The sequence below is a fragment of the Hevea brasiliensis genome, chromosome 17, assembly GCF_030052815.1.
Source record: "Hevea brasiliensis isolate MT/VB/25A 57/8 chromosome 17, ASM3005281v1, whole genome shotgun sequence".
NCBI lineage: Eukaryota > Viridiplantae > Streptophyta > Magnoliopsida > Malpighiales > Euphorbiaceae > Hevea > Hevea brasiliensis.
Genome location: NC_079509.1, coordinates 5969688 through 5994761, shown reverse-complemented (window position 1 = coordinate 5994761; position 25074 = coordinate 5969688). Strand labels below are relative to the sequence as shown.

Sequence of the window (25074 nt, the reverse complement as noted above, 5' to 3'; positions counted from 1 at the left end):
AAAAAAAGGAAGTAGTTGTCATACATACCTCTCTTTGATCATCTTCTTATTTCATTCTTCTTTAACCACACATCTCCCTAATCTCCATTAGTCTTTCATAGGTAGCATAAACTTCATAATTGATATCATGCTCTGTTTTTTATGAAAAAAATATGGTAGAACAAAGCGGTTATGTTCTATAAATTTATAATTTTGTTATAGGTTTGTTTACTCTTTTTTCACCCCAATGAGCATGTAGTGATGCAAAATATTAAATTGAGAGGAATAAAGAAAAACATTTGAGAATATTTTATAGAAAAGGTGCAAGTCAAGCATTTATGTGAAAATCATGTATTTCTCATAAAAAAAGTAATTTAGAATGTAGAACGCACATAATAGTTGATAGAGTATCGTTGAATAACTCAAGTTGTCATATGAATACTTTTGCTAGAATGTTAGGCTTATAAATAGCCATCCCACAATTCTAACTCTAAAAAAAGAAGAATTTGAGGTCAATGCCTACAAACTAAAGATTGAGTTGCATTCCAAACCACCGATACTCAATTATATAAGAGATGTTAATTTATACATACATAAATAATACCATCTACAAATTAAAAAATAGAACTAAGATACGCGGTTATAATTTTTTTTTCTTATTTTTAGTTAATTTAAAAATTATTTTATATTTATTAAATATTAATTTTTTATGTTATGTTAGCAAAATTTAACACTATTTTTCAAAATGATATGAACTGCTTACGAAACATAACTTTATATTATCACTTTATTATAAAGTAAATCTCAAATTTTAAAATAAAATAGTAAAATTAAATGATATTTTTTATAAAGGGAGTTACTCTGTAATGGCATGAACTCTCCCTGGCACCAGCCTTAATGGGAGCTTTTGTCTTTTCTTCAATCTTCATTTAGTAGTCACTACACATGAGTTGGAAAAAAACAAAGAAGAAGTCACTACACATGAGCATAGCGAAGAAAATGAAATGCAGGGCCGATTTAACAAAACTAGTTACAAAACTTGCAAATGGACCACCCAGCTGTGGCAGGGTCATGTAACACATGTAAATGTTCTTTTGCCAAGCGGTACAACTTGTGGATGGGTGTATCGTGGCTTAAAACTAATGCTTGATGGTCTCTTCCAGGCCAGCCATCCAGGCCGCCGACGCAACTGTCCCATTAATGAGGACAGAAGTTGGATAAGATTAGCCAACCAAAACCATGGTTAAAACCGGGTGCTTGGATGGATGCCATGCCAACTGATTGATCAGTGCCAGGCCCTGGCCCAGGGACAGGGGGCGTCCCACAGAAATTGGACAATGCACAGGCCCTTTTGATATTTAATTTTGCATCAGCTATTTCAAATGCCACTTCCGCAGCTCATATTTTAGCTCAAGTTTTAAAATGGCAACCCCAACTCCAACTCCAGAGGAATCCTCAGCTCTAGAGCTTATTAGACAGCATCTTCTTGGAGACTTCACTTCCACTGACGTCTTCATCAGTAATCTTGATTTCCATATCTCTACTCTCACCCACAATCTCCAACCCATTAAACTCGAGCACCATGGTTCTCTTTCCGCCTCAGAATCCAACTCCTCTGTTTCTGACCCCATTTACTCTGCCCATCAAAGCTTCAATTTCCAACCAAAAACCGAACTTGTCGATTTAACATCTCCGGAGCCTCCAGGTTCGGTTAAGCATTTTCCGCCACCAGAAACCCTGTCAAACACCAAGCCCACGAATGAGGAAGATAAGAGGCATTACAGAGGGGTACGAAGAAGGCCTTGGGGCAAGTTTGCTGCGGAGATTCGTGACCCGAACCGGAAAGGTAGTCGTGTTTGGTTAGGAACCTTTGACAGTGATGTAGATGCTGCAAAAGCTTATGACTGTGCTGCATTCAGATTGAGGGGCAGAAAAGCCATCCTGAATTTTCCTCTGGAGGCTGGACTGGCTGAGCCTCCGGCAAACACCGGCAGAAAGAGAAGGAGAGTAAAGAGAGAGGAAGAGTCACCGGATTCTGGTGACGGGTCATCAGCGAATTGGAATTTGGGTTCCGTGGGAAGGGAAGAAGGGGAGAGAGTATTTTATGACGAGCAACTGTCACCGTTATCTCCAAAACCGGTTTTGCTGACGTGTTAGTACATGATTGGCTGGCCCAAGAAGAACTTCCTTGCTTCATCTGCTGTAGAGCGTAGACTAGTGTTGGTGTACAGTAACTCATCAATATCTTAACACTATAAATTAAAGATTTTAATCATTGAACTATGAGTTCGATGATACGAGTGTTTATCCGACCCCTATTAAGAGTTGCATTAAATTCATTGAAATTTAAATTTGATCATTTTTATTTATTTATTTTTAACTAAAATTAGAAATTTAATTTGAATATTATTTTTAAAAAATATAAAATTTAAAGTAATTTAAAAAAAAAAAGATTGATATTATTAAGTAAATATAGGAGTATCTAATTAATTGTAAACAAGGGACATGCTAGAGCAATTGGCAATTTTGAAAGTCTACAGCCATAGAAAGCTACTGAGGTATGAACTGATACTGGTTTGATATGCTGAAATTTACAATATAAAATTTATTTATAAATAAAATTTTTTTTGTAAATGAAATTTTATGTTTAATATATTAAAATTTACATGTATTTGAATTGAATTTCATAAAATTAAAGATTTATTTACATTTATTATTATTTTTAAATATTCTTGACATACTAATTTTATAAAATAAATGATAAATTCGGAGACAAAAAAAATAAATAATAAATTTATAATTATATTTAATATAATAATTTTGTATTTGTGATTTTTTTTATTAAGATATATAATATATTTGTATTTTATATATTATTAAAATGGATTTTGTGAAAAAATAATATGAGAGTGAAAAAATCGGTTTTGTAAGGAAAGAGAAATAAAAGGTGAAAGTATGATTAGTTTTGTTATAAAAATTTTTTGGTAAATTTTGTGAAATTCATTTAGAAATTTTATTTATTTTAATGAAATTTGCATTAATTTTATTCAATTATGTATGGTTCAAATCATAAAATTAAGATTTGTATATATTTTTTTTATTTAAAAAAAAATACAAAATTTTAAATTTAAAAATTATGGAGAATTCATCCATTTCAACGGGCTGTTAATAATTACGTCCACTTGCAATATCCAAATTGAAGTCCCAACAATGGCGTCTTTCGAATGCTGTAGAAGGAACTCAAAAAACCGGTCTTTCTTGCTTTGAGGTACATAATTTAGTAATTTACGCATAATGACCCTAATGCAGAGTCACAGAGAAATGAAAATGACAGTAGAAACTATATAAAGTTCAAATTTTCAATCGCAATCCTAATTTTGCTAAAAGACATTTTGCAATTGCCTTATGCCAAGAGCTTGACCAATCCAACTCAAAACAAATTCTTATTTTTTTTTTTATAAATCAAAATTTTATTTATTAATAATAAATCCAGAAAAAAAAAAAAAAAACTAAACAGAACAAATTCTGAACTTGTAGTCACCATCTATGCATGCAGATTCATGTACAAGCAAGGTGGGCCAAGAATTGATGGATTGCTAAATTTTGGTAACTTATGCTATCACAGGTTTGTATTTTAGTCCACCCACTTGATCAATGATAAATTACATCTAAAGGAAGCGATAGAATTGATGAGCAAGTTGCATTCCATGGAGGGTCCCTTACTAGATCCAATTGCAGAAGCATTGTTTCCCAAATTTGTACATGTCCATGTACAATGTGCCCACAAGAAAATGAAATACGCAGAAAACCAGTGGTAAAATGATAGGCATGGGAAGCAACTTGCAAAAAATCTTAGGAGAAGACAAGATATTATAGAGTTGGATTGCTCACATCGTCATTGAATTTTATCCAGATGATCTCATTATTATTGTTTTTAATGGCTTTTTCTTTTTTATTTATTTTCTTGAAGGTGAACCATCAGAGCATTAAGGTGAGGGTCCGTGAGTCTCGCCAAAAGGTGATATTTATGCCTAGGGGTGGTTCAGGTTTCCTGGGCTCCAACAACCTGTTGACTATTTTATTCTGGAGCTGGACCACAAGGTAATTCATGGCGAATTCATTTTCTTTATTATGCATTTCTGAGTATTTGCAATTCAGATCAATCAAAACGAACATATCAGAACCCTATAAAGGAAGCAATTGCATTCCTTGGATGGATAATTGCAGTCAATGACTGTATGAACCTCCGGCCTAAACACTAGACTATGACACCCCAGTTCAGAAGGTATCTGCAAGTTTCATCACACAGAGAAAGTCAATTCGCTTACTAATTTCAGGTCGTGCCACAGTGCAAAATGCACAAGAAAATTATCTATGAATATACATTGACATTTGATTCAGTGACCACTGCACCATGCCACCTACAAACATCTTACTCAGCCTTAAAACATCAAACTACAGTAAATCACAACCTAAACGAATATTAAAGTTGGCCTCCAAATAATGTCTACCTGACTAGAGGCAGTGTAAAACTTATATTTGCTATACTTCTCAGAACTCAGAATTCAATATCAGAGAGATTTCACCACGATAACAGGAAACAAGAAATGGTACTGATCTGTCTGGATTTTAATCCAGAACCAAAAAACTAAGTAGAACTGATCTTCGTGTTGTCCTTTCTCATTCCAACTGTCTCTCCATCAATTCTATCTAGCGACATCCCATTGGAATTCAAGAAACTAGGCTGATTTGTAGATGCAAGCAGTCTAGCCCACATCCTATCTGTCAACTTCACTGTGTTTTGTGCCTCAGTCACACGCTGCAATACAGTACCATGCCATTAATTTAGATGTCCAATCAGAAGGTAAATTAAAAAACCTCCCCAACATTTGGCAAAATATTCACTTGAATACTAATTTTTTCAAATTGAATCATGTAATCCTTGTTTCCACAGGCCTCAAAATATATCGTGCCATTGAAAATAATGTTATGTATTTTGGTAGTTTTAACTGCTTAAAATTGGAATCCTAGGAGCTTTCAGCCATTGTGGGAGCATTGCTTATCTGAAGCCCCATTTTCAGCATTTTGTGATGAAATATGAATCATATCATCAGTAAGGTATTGTACGAGTTGAGTAGTTAAGAAAAGAATAGCCTTGTTATAGACAGTGACCATGATGCAAAGTGGTTAGCACTGCTGAAAACTGGGAGTCCAGTAACGGTTTATTCTAGTTGCCATTATCTATATGAAGAGATTCCATGTGAAAAAGCTTATCAGAGTCCCTATTCTGGTGCAAGGGAAACTTCATAGTATTTTCATACTCTTTTTGATACTGAAAATAACAGATTTTGGTCCTCATCAAGTTTTGATTGATCGGTGCACAATCATAAAATGTAGAACAACCCAACTTTTCATCCTTTAAAACAAGGTTAAATTGGCGAGTAAAATTATGTTCATATGAAGTCAATATAGGATTGACAGAAACTGAGAAATGAGAAGTGCTTACTGCAATGGGAATATAAGCATGTTTGCTGTTCACTGGTCCAACTGTGAAGCCTGTGTACCCAGCCATGGCTCCATGAACAGCACTATGTGCCAGAAGAGTGCAATAGATGTTGTCTGATGCATTACTTGGAATGGCTCGTATCATGTATGTGGGATCTGCAGAGAAAAATAATAATATTTAGTCTTGCTAAAATTCACTTTCTTGAGTATATGCATTCTTGATTTTTGTCCCTAGAATATTTGTCCTGCCAAGTACTACTTCATTTTCACTAAATAAACCTCTATAATCTAGCCTCAAAATAATCAGTAATATTATTGTAAATATACGCTCTTTCAAAAAAAAACAATTTCTAGCAAAAGTTTTTGCATAGCCACAAAATTCTGCTTGTTCAAATATATATCTTTCTTCCAAATAACATCCTAAGATAAATACAGGAGCTATAGTTTGCATAAAAAAAAATCACCTTAGATTATGGAAAGGTTCTAGCAGAAATAGAAGTTATGAAAGGTGGCACTTCATGAAGCAAGGTACAACGTATAATCCAGAATCACAGAATATACCTATATATTTCATATTTACTTGCATCTTCCGAACATTCATAAAATGATCCTGTGACAATGCATATACAAATACTTAAAAAGGAAAAATTAGATAATAAGAAAGAAAATAGATGCAAAGACAGGAGAAGAGTGTTGTTGCTCAAACAAATGACACATGCAGCAATAGAACTTTATTAAATTTAGTTATTAGGTGAATTGTGAAATGCAACCCAAGGGGGCTCCATACTCTTTTATACTCCAGCTAAAAGTAAACAAATAAATAACAGAAAGATGAAGGAAGACAAAATGCGACATCAAATTTCTGAACAATAAATGGTCCATCATATTGTTATATTTTCTCAGCTATTTCTGTTGAAAATGGCCAACTTACTCAAAATAATAATAATTTTTTTTTTCACTTCTATCCTAGTATTTCAACTTTAACAAAATTAAACATGACCATTTCCAAGTAATATGATTGTGTCCATCCCTAGGATTTTGCCAACAAAAACCATCAAGCATTTCACATGAATTTAGCAAAAATTAATTCATCCTTATCATATATATTTTTTACCTTCAATAAATTCACCTTCAGGTGATTAAAGGTTCTCATAGGATGAAATCGTTCAATTATAACACTTAAATTGGCCATGGAATCAAGGCATAAACCATAATATTTAAACTAAGGGCTTGGCCAAAAGTGGAAAAATGTTTAAAACGTTTTGAATTTTGATGTAGTTTTGCCGATTCTAATTTAGGGGAAGATAATATAGCTCAAAATTCCTTCATTGGCATCAAATTTGAGACGAAGTTAGAGTCAACAAATGGTTGCATACAAAGGCTTGAGCTACACCCACTATGTACAGCAATGTTTAGTTTCAATGCCCAAAAGACTCATGAAAGGAGAGGCTATTTTATGACCTTAGCAGAAATGAAAATCATGAAGCGAGAGAGGAGGCAATGTGTTCCACCTTAATGTACTGTGACAACCACAGACCAACATCAAGAAGTAGCCTGTTTCCTGATGCATCTCTCTCATCAGTTCTATGTGTGCTCCGAGCAGCATATTCCTGCCCTGCTCCTTCTGCTATCACAATGACCAAATGCCCATTTTCTTTTAGCCGCTGTTCAATAAATTCAAAGAGCCCACCTGGGCCTTCCAGATAGAATGGGGATTCTGGAATTAAGCAACAATCCTGTCACATTCCAAAAACTGTTAATATTATTAGTAATACAGGTGTTCAAATCACATCATGGGAAACATTTTCCAAAGCACCAAATCTTTTTTGCTTCCTTTTTTGGATAAGCAAAGTATTTGTAGATTCAAAGTGATAGAAGTGGGAATGAAGCAAAATATATCACTGAAAAATAGATTTTTAAGGGACTCATTCAGAGATTATTTAGCCCAACTTATGAAAATTAGCTCATACACACATAGTACTTATTAGCTAATTTGAATTTATAAGCATTTTAAATTTTAAATAGTTATGTGTTTAGTTAAAATACTTATAAGTACCTGAAAAACAGTTAACGTGTTTGACAAAAAGTAACTTATAAGCACTATCATTATTAAGACAACTAAAAAGGATAATAGTTATTTTAAAATTAAATGAGAATATAATTATATGGTGAGATTTTAAAATTAAATGAGGGTAACATATTAAATTACTTGGTCCAACCAACTTTTAAGCATCACAATAAAAAACTCCTCTCCCTAGCATTTTTTTTTCTTTCTTTTTTTTTTTTTTTTTTTAAGTTTTACTTATAAGCTTTGAAAATCTTTAAAACAAACGGATCAGCTAAAAATTAGAACTTATAAGTTGGTTTGATCAGTTTATAAGTTAAGCCAAACACTCTTTTATTAAAAGGATAAAATAACACATTGTTAAAATTTATTATCTCACAGAAAATTGCAATTGCAGATTACAAAGTCACACTACTAAGATTTTCCTAATGCAGACTTGTTATTTTCAAACAATTTTGACACTGATCATCTTAAAGGACTATATGCACATTGAATGTATATATTTTGAGATTGAAATGGTGAAAAGACCTATTTAGCAAACTTTGAAACCACAATGAAAATCACAATTGAAAAACATGGGAAATAGTATCAAACCAATAATGCAAATTAGGAAGATGATATCCTAACACAATTTAGGAATTATATTCCATGTAAAATGAGGAAATTTAAGAGTTTTATTCTATAATAATTTTATTCTTATTAAGTCTATTATTTAGGAATTTTATTATTTCCTAGTTTATTTCGGTTTAAATTAGTATTCCTAATTAGAATTGAATTAGATTCTAAAATTCTAATGTGATTGGATTCCTAATTCTATAAATAATAATTAGGGTTCCTATTGTTAGGGGACAAGCATTTTTATGACAATTTTTATGAGATCAATAATATGTTGAGAATTAGTTCTCTCTTTCAAGGATGGGTCCTTGATTTTTTCTATCTTGGTTCTTTCTCTTTGTTCTACATCAATTTTGGTATCAGAGCCCAACTTCACTTTAAAGCTTCCGCAAACATTCAAACCTTCTACTATCACCTTCTTCACCCCAAAATTCCTTAGTTACATTTAAAATAATAATAATAATAATAATAATAAAAAGCTTTGAGAAATGGTGCAACTCAACGGACACTCTCACCCCCCACCATACACCACCATCCAGCCATCAAACCCAAGCACTGCCACTGCCAATCCACCGACGACATCCAGGCAACCCTTCCGACGCCTTTTTGATCACCTGCAACTTCCCAAAAAAGAGATCTTGACTTGAATCTAGACCTACAAGTTTTCCTGATTTCTTAGGCATTTGACCCTCCCCAACCCTTCTCCAATCGCTGATCTGCCCATCTCTGTTGTTGTAATTGCTGTCCGACTTCCTAGCTGCCAAAATCTGTTGGGTTAGGTCAAGGAACTAGCTGCATTTTTTTTTGGATAGAAATGACTCCTAAATTGCTGAAATTTCAGTTTTCTTCAATGAGGTATGCTTCCTTAATTTTAAATCATAATGTGGACTGAAAGATTACAAGATGATATTGATGATTCTAAGGTACAAGATGAGTTATGGGATGCAATTCAAAGAATACAAGATGAAATTGATGATTATTATGAACAACTTGATGAAGTGTGTTATTTGATTGATTTGTATGGAGGTCCTAACTATGCTCCTTGTGGTTTACTTGATAAGTATCGAGATATTCAACTAATCTTATAATATAGGGAGAAAGTACTTGAAGAATGTAAGAATAAATATCATGATTAACAGGCTCATCAAAAAGTTAAGGATAAAAAACTTGAAGAATTTGAAGCATAAAAAGAAGCACATTTGTTCCAATTGAGAGAACAGTTGGATGCAGTAAAAAGTATTAAAAATATAAAGCCAAAAAGTCTTGAAAAAGCAAGCCAACAATAAGAGAAGCTTGAATTTGAAAAGCAACTTGAGGTTGAAGATCAAATTGAAAAGGAGCAACCTGAAGAACCTAAGATCGAAGAACCTCAAGAAATAGATGAAAAAGCACAAGCAAAGCTTGAGGAGGAAAAATTGCAGAACAAAGAAAATCACTCTATGGAAATTTCAATGGAGATTGAAGAAAATCCAGTTATTCTTAATAATTTGAAGAGCCTTTCAACTGTTAATAAGCTTGATTTTATTTGTCCACATACTTTTAGAGATGCAAAGGAAAGCATGGAGTGCTTAATTTCAAACTTGTTGCTACCATACAAGAACGAAGAGTTGATTGTTCTCCTAATGCAGTTTCTAATTTTCCTGCACTTCAAGACTCAAGGGCAAGTCTTTTTCCAACCAGGAGAGAATAAATGCAGAATAGGAAAATGATATCCCTAATACAATTTAGGAAATACATTCCATATAAAAATAGGAAATTTAAGAGTTTTATTCTTTAGGAATTTTATTCTTATTAGACTACTATTTACGAATTTTATTATTTCCTAGTTTATTTTGGTTTAATTTAATATTTCTAATTAGAATTGAATTAAGTTCAAAAATTCTAATGTGATTGGGATTCCTAATTCTATAAGTAAGACCTAAAGTTACTATTGTTAGGGGGCAAGTAAGCCCTAAAGTTACTATTGTTAGGGGACAAGCTTTGTTATGATAATTTTTATGAAATTTATAATATCTTGAGAATTAGTTTTCTCTTACAACAATTGATCCTTGATTTTTCCTAGTTCTTGATTCTTTCTCTTTGTTCTACATCACCCAACCATTTTGAAAGAGCAATCACATAACTATCATGTCATAACTCAATAAAACATAATAATTACAATTGATTACATTATTTGCCAATAAGTACCCATTTTTAATTTCAAATTTGTGTCTGCACCAAGTTCACCAACCAGTAGTAGCTTTTATCTTTTCGAGTAGGAATGTTAAATTCATTCAATATTTGACACTCTAATGGCACCCAAAAGTGTAAAATCACAAACAAATGGTTATCAAAAAGAAGTTATCTTTTACCACATCTCTACTTGCCAAAGTTGCATACATAGCAATGAAACCTGCAAAGGTAATGTCAAAAGGCAAGACAACAGGAGTGTAAATGTCATAGTGTGAGAATTTAAAATGACATGGACATCTACTATCCATCATTCAAAAAACCTTACCACTGTATCTACCCATCAGTTTAACTATTCCAACTCCATTTTCCACGCTTTCAACCTCCACATGTGCAGCGTTTATTGCTCTTTGAGCTTCCTCAACAGCAGTATCGAATCCAAAGGATTTATCTATTACCTAAAAATAGATGTACAAAACACATCATACTTAAGGAGTTGATATAACTCAACTAAAACATGTCAAAATCCCAAATCCTAACTACTCAAGTTTCGATTGACCCTTGTTTTCAGTCTCTTAAGGGTTTGGTGATGAAAAATAAAGGTTTACCCAACAAACAAAAAAGATGTTTGTAATTTATTCATTAGTATAATTTTTTTAATCTTACTGATCAAAGAAAGGGTATTTACCATTCAAACAAAAACAAAAGGGAGAAGTTAGTATAAGCATTTAACAACAAACTAAACTCAATAGGTCCTTTACACATTCATTATTCTTCAAAAGTTTAGGTAGCTGCAAAGCACCTTACAAGACCAATCCTATAAGAGTTCAACTTATAGAAAAGTTGATCTTATAGGGCATCCAATCCAAATTGAAAATATATAGAATTCATGTTTGCATCTTATGCAGTAAATGGAGATCGATTAATATTTTTTGCTTGTCAGCAAAACTCAACTCGAAAAAAGCATTCATTACAAAACAAGCTAGGGTTGGTTCCACTATTCATGAAACCCTTCTCATTCTTTGTGAAACGTTTAGAAATCAAATCCCATGTTTTAAATTGAAACTACATTGTTACAATCTCTCTAGCCCCAAATTTAGCAATTTCATTTTCAAACTTCATTGCAATCCTAATCGAGTGAAGCCATAAGAAAAAACTAACTTCTCCAAATGAATAACAGATTGTGCTCTAAGAAATACTGTGAGAATAAAACAACAAAAATTACATACACATGATATTTCATGTAGACCATTTAAATTTCATTTTCAAACTTCATTGCAATCCTAATCAAGTGAAACCATAACAAAAAGCTAACTTCTCCAAACGAATAACAGATTGTGATCTAGAAAATACCACGAGAATAAAATAACAAAAATTATATACACATGATATTTCACGCAAACCATTGCTTATGAAATGACTAGCATTATTCCAGAGGACACATTTGAACCACCGAACTAAGGAAAACATGCAATTATCAAGTAAGCATTGGAAAAATGCAGTTCTACTCAAGCACAAGGATAATGCCACAACCTGTTCAATTAGATCTGTTCTACTAAGACATAAAATTAAGGGCTCCACAACACTAGCCCGAATTCATATCAATTATAGGACAGAAAAAAATACTTGTGCAAGTATAAGGACTATGTAGTATTCACCATAAAAATTATAGCATACTTGATAAAACTTACAGCAATATCATTATCAATGGTCTTGGGGATCCCAGCCACTGCCACTTGAAGACCACGTTTCTCTACTTCCTTGACAAAATAGTACCAACAAAACAGAAAATAAGTGAAAACGAAGTACCAACAGAACAGAAAATAAATAGAAACATGCCGTGTTGCATCATAACAAAATTCACCATAACTAATAGATACAAGTGAACAAAGAAACAGATTCTTTTGTTAGAGGAATAAATCACCTCGTAAATTTGACCTGCTCCCTTCTGGGTGCCATCACCTCCTATAATATAGACCTAATAATCCATGAAAGATCAGTTTATCTTGTTCTCTTAGGTCATTGTTTTTCTCACTCTCTTCTTTCCTTTTTTTTTTATTTTATTTTTATAACATTCAATTAACCCCAAAAACATGCAAAAGAAAACATATATCCACCTGATTTATTCCCCTGTCCTGAATGTTATCAACTATTTTGTTGGTATCATGACCTCCTCGAGAGGTGCAAAGAAAGGTGCCACCACGCTTGTGGATATCATTCACAACTTTAGGAGTCAATGTCACGGTGTTTTTTGAGTAGAAACCCCTATACCCGCCCTGGAAGTCTCATCAGCGACAAATAGAAGAAGGAAGATAAGTTGAGGAGTCAAAAAACAAGACCCTGACTCCCTATAAAAGTAAATGAGACTACCTGAATGCCAAGTATATCATTGACACCATACATATAGTTCAATCCGCAAACAATCTCCCGGATGACAGTATTGATCCCAGGACACAAGCCCCCACAAGTCACAATGCAAGCACGCACTTCTTCAGGCGTAAAATAGACCTACCATCGCAATCTTTTTCTATTAGTTCTTGTGAGCTGTGAAGAAATTAACTAGTTCAATTAGAAGAGAATACCTTCTCTCGAGGCCCTGCACGCCTAAAATGCACTCCTCTAGAGCTATCTTTCCGGACAACAATCTGAAGCAGACCAGTCAGGGTTGAGAAGTGAAAATAAATAACCCATGAAATTTTGGTTCAGAAAAAGGCGGTTTCTAATTACCTTCTGCGCAACCGCATCTTCGGGTATAACGAAATTTTGCCTGAGCAAACAAAAAATATTAACTATGCAGATTGCAGAATTACCAGCAAATTAAGCTTTAGTTTGTGAAGTGAAAGGACATACTTGACAATAGCATAAGCTTGGCTGTTCTGCAATGGATTCGGGTAGGACTGGAAGAAGAGTAAATGAATAAGATCATAGTCAGAAATTTACAGCTAGAATAAGAGAAATTGAAGAGTGAATTACAGGTAAATCAGGAAGGAAATCTGTCAAGTGAGGAACATCTTCGAGGACGAAGCCATCGTTAAGCGCCCCGTTAGAAGTTTGAGCTCTGAGAGAGAGACAATTTTGGCGCCAAAACAAGGATCGAGTGGGGAACTTTCTGGATTTGAGATTGAAGTTACAGATAACAGGAAATAATCTGAGCTTCTGGAAAGATGGTTGAGAGAGAGATCGAGATGAAGAGATTTCAGAGAAAGACGAAGGGATTGAAAGATCCATTTCTACTTTCTATAATACAAGTATTTTGTTTCTTTAAAAAGAGCAATGGATATATCACTGTACAGGGAACAGGTGTTTGAATGGTAGAACAAGGAAGAAAGAACTCCTAGTCGGTCGTCTCCTCTTCCTGGCTCCTATATATATCAGCTCTCCGCCAGTCAAAATGGATACAGGAGCAGAATAAGAATAAGGCAGCTTACGGTTGATAGACACGTAAAAGGGGATTAAAATGTTTGATAAATTTTAAAAGATAAAATTGGCAAATAAAGTGAATTAAAGTGATTTATAAATTTAAAAAAATGAAATTGATGGCCAGTGGATAGGTAGTATAATACATTGTAGTAATTTATGTCAGTTTTATTAGGCGGTAGTGGATTTGATTTGATTTTTTATTTTAATAAAATTATTTTTTTATTTAATTTAAAAATTAATATTATTAATATTTTTATATTTTTTATTTATAATTATAATATTTTAATTAATACATTTTAATTTATTAAAATATTTTTTATTAATAATATAAAATATAAAATATTTATTTATATCTAAAAATTTAAAATTAATTATAATTTTTTTTATTAATAATAATAATTATTTTATTTATATTTTTTAAATTATTTAATTATTTTTTAAAAAATTTAATTATTTTTTTATTTTAATAATAAAATAAATTATATAATATATATTTTTATTGATTATTTCACATGTCAATAGTAACAATTAAACATAATTTTATTAGACACTTAACATAACTAATAATAACAGCTATCCAAAGAGTCCCTTAATCAGTATGATACTAGAAAAATATCTGATTGAATTTCAAATGGTAAAATTAATCTGAAATTTCTCTTAGTTTAGACTATCACTTCCATTCCCAAATAAACCGCTCATTTCTCTGGGTATATTCAATGGAGTGTGGCATGTCGACTCACTGCACTACCCAAAACCGGTGTCGCATTCGCTCCAACGGTAATTTTTATTCTAGTACTTTGATCAAACTAAATTAATGCATTTATTTGCCTATCTTCTATTGTAAATTTTAAAATAATAGGGATGAAAGTGTATTTAACAGAAATTTTGAAAAGAAAAAAAAATGTTTTTTTAACTAACCGAAAATAGAACAGCTTACTTGCATGAATTAAGTCGATTAACAAAATAACAGGAATTATCGAGTTTATTGATATTGTTGTATATACGGAATTACAAGTAGTAATGAATAAACAAAATTTCCCTTGAATGCTGTTTAGTCACTGTTCTTGTTGTGTTTGCCATCACCGATAAAGCAGACAAACTTCAATCTGCTGCCAACAGAATTTTAGGTACAGCTTATTTGTAGCCAGAAAGAATGGAAAGGATTTTCAGAAGAATATTATTGTACCATGATATAAGATCTTGCATCCAGCAATAAATGTGTTAAATCTACCAGTCATTGAATTCTAAAGAAGAAAATGATCAATCATATGCTGTATAACATCTGCACCTTCTATATGCATGATATGATCTTTGACCTGCAAAGCATCCACAATTAGTTTGCGCCTTCAGAAATAATGTAGTATATAAGGAAAAGAATTTCTTTCAGTGTTTTTGCACTGAATACACAAGAGACTAGAGGCACCAATATGAATCCAAGAAATTTTCCATGTTTAACATGTCACCAAAAGAACCCCAGCTGCAGGCAAAACCAACGGCAGGAATGTGACCGTAATTGCATGCCAACTTTCAATAATGTGCTTGCGTGCGTGAGAGAGAGGATGTGAGAAAAACCTGAATCACGCTATGAGCAGCAAACCTCTGTCTGCAGGTGTGGAAGCTAACATCTACTTTTTCCCAGGACACACGGGATAGACCTGTCACTAGTTCCTCTGCACAAATACTCTCAATTAACAAGCTTTTAGAAGCAGTAGGCAATACAAATGTACAAAAGGTATTTTCATCATTATGAGTTGGTAGAACCTAAGGCAAATAACTTAACAGAGTCATCAAAACTAACAGTCATCAAAACTGCTGTTATCTTTGAATTCAAAGATCATAGGTACATACCTTCTAGCTTGTCAGAGCTATTATCTTCTGTTGATATAAGATCGCATTGTTCGGCATCATAGGCTTTGCAGCGTTCTTGATATACGATATGTGGATATTTTTCATTCACATAATCCTCCCACTGATAGGCAAGAGAAATCACTAAATTCCACCCAGCAGGTCAAAAACATTATAAATAAATAAATACAAATTCCAAGCACACCTTTGGTAATTCATTGTTACGCCTGATGGATGATGTTCTCCAGCCCACAATATCTATATGGTTTTTCATAAAGGAAACAAAGGAAGAAAGACTAGAAAAAATTCAGACCATAATGAATAATGGCCACTTATAATGAAGAATGAATTATAAGGATACGGTCATAGCCCACATTTGAATACACAACACGACGTTTAAATGCACGCAATGCACACCTGCATATTTAGTTAGATGCTTCTGTTAAATTACATATCTGGATATAATAGAGATGACACCTTAAGAAAATTAGTGAAAATAAAACAATTCAAATAACAATTGGGATCCAAGTGGTATACATGAAAAAGCAATCACAATAATCTTCTATCATGCGTTTAAGCAATGGAGGTTTCCCCTCATCATCATCAGTGAGAAAAAGGTGTCGACCTGTTCTCTTAAATATCCAATGAATAACCAGACCCGCAGCTTTCTCAAAGGCAGTTACGCCAAAAAGAAAAGGTACCTGAAAGTAAAGACAATTTTAGAAAAAGAAAGGCAAAAAAAATTGAAAGGCTAAAACCTAGGAATAAGTGGATTAACATGTAGCAATTCACATGAAATAAAAAATATACTCAGCATTAATAGGAATCCAGGGTAATTATACCATGAAATGGAATGTAACAAAGTAAAACTAGCAGCTGATGCAAAATCAAAAAGTGACATCAGGCAGACATGTAAGTGATTCAAGTACCATAGTAATGCATGCCCCAGGGAGAAATGGTGGGACATAATTGGGTTTCTTTTTATCATTCTTCCAATTATATATCAGCTTGGAGTTGCAAATTATATAGCCATTGTGCATTCTAGGTTCACTTGCAAAAAGTCACATTTTGCTCTGATCAGGCAAAAGAGCTGAGGAAAAGTGCTAACTTGAATTCATAACTGCCTAAAGCAGGCGTAAAATAAAAATTCCAAGCTATCAAGCAAGCTGAGAGCATAGTAATCTACAACAAAGAGATCCTCTTGTTGAGTTATTGTTAAATTTATTATCCTTTCACGACCAAAATGTTTTTATTTTATGGTCAAGGCATATATGTGCCATTTATTCAGGCACTAAACGAATAGCAACCCATAGTCCCATACTCAAAGGCAATACTCTAGAAGCAACTGAGAATCACAATACACTCTTTCAGCTCCCAACTTGGAAGTCCTACTTTATAAATTATTCTTTATTTTAACACCCTTTCTTGTATGCAAAGAATTACTCTCTCTCTCTCTCTCTCTCTCCAACGGAAACAATTCTCTCATAATCAGCCTCATCACATGCTTTTCAAGTCATAGGGCGGACATTAATGATGCTACAAACGGAAATAGTAAGATATGGTACCTGCTTATTCCCTCTTGAACCTAGGTGAGGCGTAGCAACAGTGATGAAGTTGATAGGCTCCAAGCCACCTATCGTAGCCTTTGCATCCTCTTCACTTGTATCAGCTGCTGAATCCTCCACATTTTCTTTCTGGGGTGGTCTATATAATATCCCAATTGCATATCTTGCCACCAGTCCTCCCACGGAATGCGCAACAAAGGAAATCTTTCGTAAATGTGGCTTTCTCTGAATCACTTCAAGGACCTGGAATTCACATGTTCAGTTATATTTGGTCTTAGAGCTAGTAGATTTGATAAGTAGCAAGTAGCAGAAGCATGAATATAAAAAAGCATTCCATAAAAGTAAAAAAATACCAACCTCCCGAGCCAACCGCTCACCCATCACATCCACACCATCAAGAGTCCGCCTAGATACATTTCGTTCACTACCTACAAGACATGTAAACCAACATAAGTATTCCATTGTAGAAACTATTGCTTTAAACTCAAACCTAAGAGAGCATTAATATCAACTAAATGAGTTTCTTATCATTGATTTTGGGAACATTATTCAGAAAAGGAAATGCTCCTTACAATGAACAATCACTTTATCAGGAAGCATTCTAACAAACTGCTCAGCTGCAAACTTCCAATCCGATGCACTGCAGAGAATTGCATAACCACAGTGAGCAAAAAGAAAAACTAAAGAGTCCTCAATTGGGAATGTAAAGCATGCTCGGCTGCTGAGATTGAGCAGGGAAAAAAAAAAAACGGAAGATCCGAGTAGAAATTCAATAAATTACAGTATCAGGATTTGAACAAAAAAGGAACTGCTGAAATTAAGCGAGAAAATTCAAATACCCATCGTTTTGAGTTCAAATTGCGAATTTCATAAAAATAGAAATCATATGTTAAATAAAAAAATAACAGGCATTTCAGATTAAAGCAACCCAATTCTTGCAAAATTACAAAATCAAATCACCAAACAGAAAAGAATAATTTAAAAAAAAAATTGTCGGTCATCAAGAAAAATCAAAATTAAAAAAGAAAACCTCAAAAAAAGTCAAAATTATAAAGGAAATTTCAATAAATCATAGAATCTGACCTTCCAAGGATACCGTGGACCATGACAACGAGATGATCAGCTGAAGAAGAATCGGAGTCCTTACAACTCCAAACATCACAGCTTCCATTGACCGACTCCGAGGAGCATACACCGTTCTTTACAATTCCATCCTTGAGAGTTCCATCACCTATGATTCCGTTCTCCATCGTTTTTCCGATTCCAACTTTATTGGCTCTCAGGTCAGCTAATAAGCATTTGAATTTGAACAACAGATTAATAGCAAGAACTAGAAAGTAAGATGAGAAGTGTTTGGGTTTGCTGAAGACTAAATCGAAAAGGCGAGAAAGTGTTTGAGAGAAAACGGGAAGCGTGAGCGTCTGGTTGGCTCGGCTGGCTGGCAGAAAGAGCTGAAAATTAAATGCCTGAGAGCGAAGGAAGCAAAACTAAAAGCGAAAGGCCTGCCAACTGAAAAAGAATTGTATCGTAGTGGATGGCTTCCTGCTTTTACCCCTGAAATTTCCCCACGTCGGCAATTAAAGAGGTTTCTTTTTTTTTTTTTTTCCTCGAAATTGAATTTTTTTTAAAGCAATTTTAAGGTTAATAATTAAAATAATCCTCAATTTTACGTTTTTTTTTCAAATTGATTTTATTTTTTAATTTTAATTTAGACTAAAACATTAACACCTAAACTATAACAGCAGACTAGCGTATTTGATGCTGCAAAATCTCCGATTTCAATTTTAATTAGAATCAATTATATAAAAATAAATAATATTATAATTATTTAAAAAAAAATACAAACACAACGAAAAAAATTTAAACTTCGCAAGTTTTTATTTAATTTATTAATTCTATTATAAACTTTTCATATCACTAAAATAATTGAATTTATCAATTAATTAATAAAAATAATTTAAATCTTTTTACTAATGATCCATTTTTACCAATTTTGTTATTTTATTAATTTCTTTAATAATTTTAATATCATTATTAATTTTAACAAAACTATATCAATTGAAAATAATTAAAATATATCTAATATTATTATTTTAATTATTTTAATTTATTTCTTTATATTTATACTTTTAATTCACATCTTTCTCAATATTTTATTTTAAATTTAAGACTTAATAAATGAAAAAAAAATCAATAATCAAATATAAATAATATAAATAAAATAAATTTAATTATAATCTTTAAAACTATATATAAAAAAAATCAATAAATTAAAATTTTATTTAATTAAGTGAAATGATATTTTTATCAATTAAATCATCTTGCTGAAATTGAAATTAACACGAAATTTGGGGATTAAATTAATAAAATTAAAATATTTGACTAAAATTAAAAAATTTATAAATATTTAAATTTTTTTAATCAATTTGTTTAAAATTCTTTTATAAAAAAATATTTTATTTGTTAATAAAAAGGTAAAACAAAATTTCATGCTCACTAAACTTTAAAAATAAGTAAATTTACAATTATTACTGTTGTAATAACCATTAGAAATAAGTAAAACGTATAATTTATTATTGTGATCGGTGTAGTTGTTAAATGTTTATATCTAAACTTTTCTTCATTAAATTAGATAAAATTATTACTAATATTATATTTTAATAAAATTTTAAAGTGAATATTTTATTTTTAATTAAATTATAATAAATAAATTTAGGAGATATTTGATTTGCACATTGAAATAAAATCATTACTATAATCGAAATTTAGTGAAATCAAATACATAATAATAACCTTTTATTTATATTTGATTCACTATAAAATCAGAATCATATTCCTTTTTAAAATGTTTGATTTGCATATATAAATTGTAAAATTGAAATCAAATGTATTTTATACTTAATAAAAATCAATTTAAAATTATTTTTTTATATTTATATTTTTTAATTTTAATTATTATAAGAGAATATAAAATAATATTTTTTATATTTTTAATTTGAATTAATTATAATTATAATTTTTTCTATTCTATTTAATTATAAGTAAAAAAATATATATTTTATCCTTTTACTTTAAATAAGTAATTAATTATATTTAAATTTTTTATTTTAATTAATTATATAAAAATATAAAAATTATATTTTTACTGCATTCCATTGTAGTTAGTATAATTAATTATAATTATAATTATAATGTTTAATTTTAATGGTTTATATGCAAATATAAAAATAATAGTTTAATATGTTAATTATTGTTATAATTATTTTTTTATTTTAATTAATTATTTTAATTATAAGATTATTTTAATTTTTATTATAATTATAAGATTATTTGAATTTTTATTATAATTATTTTAGTTATTATAATTATTTTAATTATTATAATTTTCACAATTATAATTATAATTACAATTTTTAATTAATTATTTGAAATATAAACATATTGTTTTTTATATTTTTATTTTAATTAATAATATAAAAATAAAAAAATTGAAACATTCCAATAAATGTATAAGTAAGTTGAACATTTTGATTTCCTAAATGAAAAAGAAAATGATAATTTTCTTAATTGTGGAAATTGAATTCTTTAATTTTTGAGAATAAAAATGAAAAAAATAAGTCTTTAAATTTTCAGTAAGAATCATTTTCATTTATTGATTAATTTTTATTGAATTAAACAATATCTTATCATGTATCACTATAATTTAATTAAAAAAAAAAACTTATGCAACATTTTGATAATTAAAATTTGATCAAAATTCTATTTACAAAATGAGGTAATTATTTTTTTTTTGTTTATTTGATTTTAAAATTTTATAATTTTAAAAATAATTTTAATATTAATAAGTTAAAATTCACTATTAAAAATGAAGTGATTATTTACGTATGTTATGAGGTATGAGATGTTGGATTGGGAAGTGGATCACCACTGTAGATAAAGTCACCGGAGAGGAGTAGAGGACCGGATAAGGAGGTAATTAGAAAAAAAGAAAAGGGCAGCGCATGTTCATTGCACGCGCTGACGCGCTTCGGTGGTCGGTGGCTCTGAGTCTCTGATGCTGAGCATTGGATTAGATGGTTTGTTAGTTTAGCCTTTAGGTCTTCTCGAAAAGGATTGGGTTGGCTTGGCTTCTCTGTTGCTGACATATTGCTAACGTGGCATTATAAATTATAACTTACTCGCTTACTTATAACTTACACCTGTCTCTCTTTTAATATTTTTTATTATTACTTTTTACATTTTAATAATTCTAAACTATAAATGATAACGACATACTCAAATTTAATTAATATTATTAAAATTTAAATTCATCATAAATTTATTTTTTATTTAATTTTATATATTTTAATTAATATTTTATATAAAAAATTATTTTAATTAATAATTTATATTTTAAAATTTTAATAATTTTATAAAATATTTAAATTATATTATTTTATATATTTTTTTTATTTAATTAAATATTTATATAAACGAATCAGGTAACGGATACTCAACATATAAAATTCGAATCCGATCTGAACCCGTCACATGTATTATTTTTTAAATTCGAACTCGTCTCGAATCTGATTATATAATACACAAACTCATCCTATTAGGATTCGATCTGATATGATACCTGTAAAAATTCGATCCGTTACCATTCCTACTCCAAACTCCTTTAAATTTAAAAAATTATCCACATTTTTCTTTTTATTTTTTTTATTATTTTCTTCTTAAATTAATTAAATATTTTTTTATATAAATTTTACGTTTAATACAATGGGTGATGGTTACATATAGCCTTCAGAATTAGAATATGAAATTATGGTCAACTCAATGGTGTGGTCCAAACCAAACTTCAAATTAAAATATGAAATTATTTATCAAATAATATAATTAGTTTCCAAATTCAGACGTGGCGATCATGAAAGCGAACAGCAACCGAAGAATTCAAGTGAGGAAATCTACGCCGCCAGCCGATAACACGTGTGGACGTAAGGATTGAATGATATTATTAGGAAATTTAGCATCTTAATTTTTTGGTAATTAAAGATCCATAAACTTTAGGAGATCGAATTTTAATATGATAAAATTAAATAGTATATAATAGGGTTTAAGATAATTTTAAATTTTAAATTTTGGTATTTATCGAACCTGTTTCATTTAAATAATTAATTAAATATAAAATATATTTTTAATAATAATATTAATTTTTATGTATTAAATTTTAAATAAATAAAATTTAAATATTTTATTAAATTATTAAAATTTTAAAATATAAATTACTTATAAAAAATATTTTCATCTATATTATTAATTAAAATATATAAAATTAAATGAGTTGAGATTTTTTTTAGATAATAATAATTAAATTTGAGAAAAATTAGGTAATTGATTATAAATTTTAGTCGATTTTAAAATATATCCGAGTATTTAATATTAATTAGGTTTGAATTTAATATGACAATTTTTACAGATAATAAAAAAGTTGAGCCAATAAAATCAACTTTTTTTTCACAAAATAAACAAAAAAATATTATATAAAATAATAAATTATTTAAAAAAAATAATGCATACAAATTTCCTATACGTAACCAGAATGAAGTAAAAAATAAATAAAAATAATTTAATAAAATAATAAATTCTTGTAGCAATCTTAAATTTACCATTGTTTTAATGAGGTTTCATTTTTTGGAACCGAAAATACTGTATGATCAATGTTAATATGTTATCAATATTTTTCTCTATATATATAATTAAAGTATTATTAAAAAAAATAAATAAAATAAAGAAATAGGAAAAAATTGTGTGATTCTTATTGATATGAGAATGAAAAAGAAAGAAAAAAAAAAGATTTTGAGATAACAATTATGCAATAATATGAATTTTAAAATATAAATTTTATATTTTTATATAGTATTTAAATATTATTTTAATATTATCTAACTCTAATTTATAATTTTTGTAAAGCTTTCATTTATATATTTTTAATGTTATTTCTAAACTTATTTTATAAATTATTTAATAATACAATTTTAATTGAAATGATTAATTTTATAAATTAATATTAAATTAATTAATAAAATATATTATTTCATTATTGTTAATCTTGGTGTAAAGATTTAATTTAATTATTATTAATTTGATTATTATTATTATTATCAATATTAATTATTATATTTTCTTTATTATTAAATTATACATATATTTGTATTTTGGGACCAAATTGAAAAAAATTTTGAATCTAAATTAGGATCTTTGTAGGCCCTGGATGGGCATTATAATTGTTGTTATGGACCTAAGGCACTGTTTGTTGCTGTTATTAACCAGTCTGTAAGTTAGATATTAATTATTTTTTTAACTTCAATATTAATTATATATATGTCATGCTCATATATTATATAAATAATTAATTATGCACATAAATAATTAATATATTAGAGGCATTTCAATTGCTGCATATTTAATTATTATTATTTATTTATGATTGCCGCTCTTAAAATAATTTGGAGTTGTGTGTGTGTGTTGGCGTGAGTATGGCGTGGATATGGATATAGAAAGGACAAGTAGCTGTAGTTGGAGCTTGACTTGCTGGAATCTGATCCTTATATATGGATAAGTAGGGGTTAGTACGGCTTTGAGTTTATCTCGTTGACCCCTGCACTTAGATTATTAAGTGAAAATTCGGTTTAAGTTGACCTCGCTGGCAGGTATTGGATTAAAAGAGCTGTACATGGGATCAACTCCCATATATGTATTGATATACTAGATGTGTGAGTAGCTCAAAATTAATTTCCCGTGTGAATATTATAGGTGATGGATGTGCATGTTATGGTATGATTGCACTAGTTTTAGATAGTTATAGAAATTACAATTATAATCAATAACTAAACTCTATGAGTCGAACACTCATTCCTGTTTAAATATTTTTTCCAGATTGCAAGAGGAGTGAGTTTATTTCTTCGAGTTTAACCTGTATGTTCTTCCGCAGATTAGGCTTCTTAGTTTAATAATTTATTGTGTCTATCTATTTATTAATTTAGTTTAATAACCTGCATTTCATGGTAGAATTACACTAGTTTTAGATAGTTATGAAAATTGTATTTATAATCAATAACTAAACTCTTTGAGTCGAACACTCATTTCTGTTTAATTTTTTTTTTCTATGTTGCAGGAGGAATGAGTTTATTTCTTCGAGTCTAACTTGTATTTTCCTTCGTAGATTATGCTTCTTAGTTTAATATAACTAAAGTTTCGTTGTTACATTGGTTTGTGTATATATTATATTAATTAATGAAAAATTTATAATATTAAATAGTTTATACATGATGGGTATCAGGGTTAAGCTGGACTCTATAATTTTGATTTATAATAGAATTTGGGTTGAGTTGGCCCAAAATAAATTTATAACATTTTATTTTATTTTATTAGCATGTTGGGCATTAATTTCGGTCCTGATTATGATTTTGGGAATAATAAAGCTTACTATAAGTCTCGATGACTTTATACTGGCTAAGATCTTAGTATCAGTCCGGCTCGTGGAATTGAGTCATGACAAATAAAGTCTTTTTTGAAATATAATATTAAGAAATTTTTATTTTTTTATTTCAATTGACTTAAAATTTCACATAATATAAATATAGAAAATATTTTTAATTTGTCTTATTTATTTGACGGTACTTCAACATTCATATAATTTCTTTAAAAAAATTATATAAATTATTTTTTATTATTAATTTTTTTGTGGGTCCTTAATAATTTTTAGATGGAATATATAACTTTTCATGAGTTACAAGTCAATTGACCTCATTTTGTTCCATATAAAGTATTTATTTATTATTATTATTATTATTATGAAAAATATTATTTTAAAAATGTTATTAAAAAATTATTAAAATTATTTTTAACTAAATGTAATATATTTTAGTT

General features: G+C 29.8%; 3 protein-coding genes across 6 annotated transcripts; 1 reads left to right on the top strand and 2 right to left on the bottom strand.

Annotated features, from left to right (window-relative positions):
• Positions 1–1252: 1252 nt before the first annotated feature.
• Positions 1253–2338, top strand: LOC110669561 (ethylene-responsive transcription factor ERF106). Its single transcript, XM_021831274.2, has one exon. The coding sequence runs from the start codon at positions 1402–1404 to the stop codon at positions 2134–2136; it is 735 nt and encodes a 244-aa protein (XP_021686966.2). The 5' UTR covers positions 1253–1401; the 3' UTR covers positions 2137–2338.
• A 1937-nt stretch (positions 2339–4275) lies between these two features.
• LOC110669560 (ATP-dependent 6-phosphofructokinase 4, chloroplastic) lies at positions 4276–13747 on the bottom strand. Of its 2 annotated transcripts, XM_021831272.2 has the most exons (14): positions 13307–13742; positions 13184–13230; positions 13061–13100; positions 12916–12978; positions 12704–12841; positions 12451–12609; positions 12258–12311; positions 12025–12093; positions 10662–10791; positions 10516–10556; positions 6996–7220; positions 6046–6094; positions 5486–5640; positions 4276–4798 (listed from the first exon to the last, which is right to left on the bottom strand). In XM_021831272.2, exons 1-14 carry the CDS (start codon positions 13559–13561, stop codon positions 4628–4630), a joined length of 1596 nt encoding a protein of 531 aa, XP_021686964.1. In that variant the 5' UTR covers positions 13562–13742; the 3' UTR covers positions 4276–4627. The 2 variants fall into 2 exon arrangements, with proteins under 2 accessions (XP_021686964.1, XP_057996270.1); XM_058140287.1 differs by lacking the exon at positions 4276–4798 and having other exon boundaries at positions 5495–5640; positions 5949–6094; positions 13307–13747.
• Positions 13748–14717: 970 nt separating this feature from the next.
• On the bottom strand, positions 14718–18703 carry LOC110669650 (lipid droplet phospholipase 1). Of its 3 annotated transcripts, none has more exons than XR_002497748.2 (11): positions 18247–18703; positions 17736–17803; positions 17521–17591; positions 17164–17406; positions 16136–16299; positions 15960–16015; positions 15804–15856; positions 15602–15722; positions 15326–15423; positions 14940–15069; positions 14718–14862 (listed from the first exon to the last, which is right to left on the bottom strand). XR_002497748.2 is itself a non-coding variant. In XM_021831385.2 (10 exons), exons 1-10 carry the CDS (start codon positions 18411–18413, stop codon positions 14998–15000), a joined length of 1113 nt encoding a protein of 370 aa, XP_021687077.2. In that variant the 5' UTR covers positions 18414–18703; the 3' UTR covers positions 14718–14997. The 3 variants fall into 3 exon arrangements, 1 of the variants encoding a protein (XP_021687077.2); XR_002497747.2 differs by having other exon boundaries at positions 14718–14859; XM_021831385.2 differs by having other exon boundaries at positions 14718–15069.
• Positions 18704–25074: the final 6371 nt, after the last annotated feature.

Coding starts and splice junctions, on each gene's coding strand:
- LOC110669561 (XM_021831274.2), top strand. CDS start 1,402: ATGGCAACCCCAACTCCAACTCCAGAGGAATCCTCAGCTCTAGAGCTT.
- LOC110669560 (XM_021831272.2), bottom strand. CDS start 13,561: ATGGATCTTTCAATCCCTTCGTCTTTCTCTGAAATCTCTTCATCTCGA. Junction 7,221..10,515: donor CTTTGGCAAGTAGAGATGTG/GTAAAAGATAAC, acceptor GGAATGTGACAG/GATTGTTGCTTAATTCCAGA. Junction 5,641..6,045: donor AGTAAATATGAAATATATAG/GTATATTCTGTG, acceptor TTTTCTCTGCAG/ATCCCACATACATGATACGA.
- LOC110669650 (XM_021831385.2), bottom strand. CDS start 18,413: ATGGAGAACGGAATCATAGGTGATGGAACTCTCAAGGATGGAATTGTA. Junction 17,592..17,735: donor TGATAAAGTGATTGTTCATT/GTAAGGAGCATT, acceptor CATGTCTTGTAG/GTAGTGAACGAAATGTATCT. Junction 16,016..16,135: donor TATTGTGATTGCTTTTTCAT/GTATACCACTTG, acceptor CTAAATATGCAG/GTGTGCATTGCGTGCATTTA.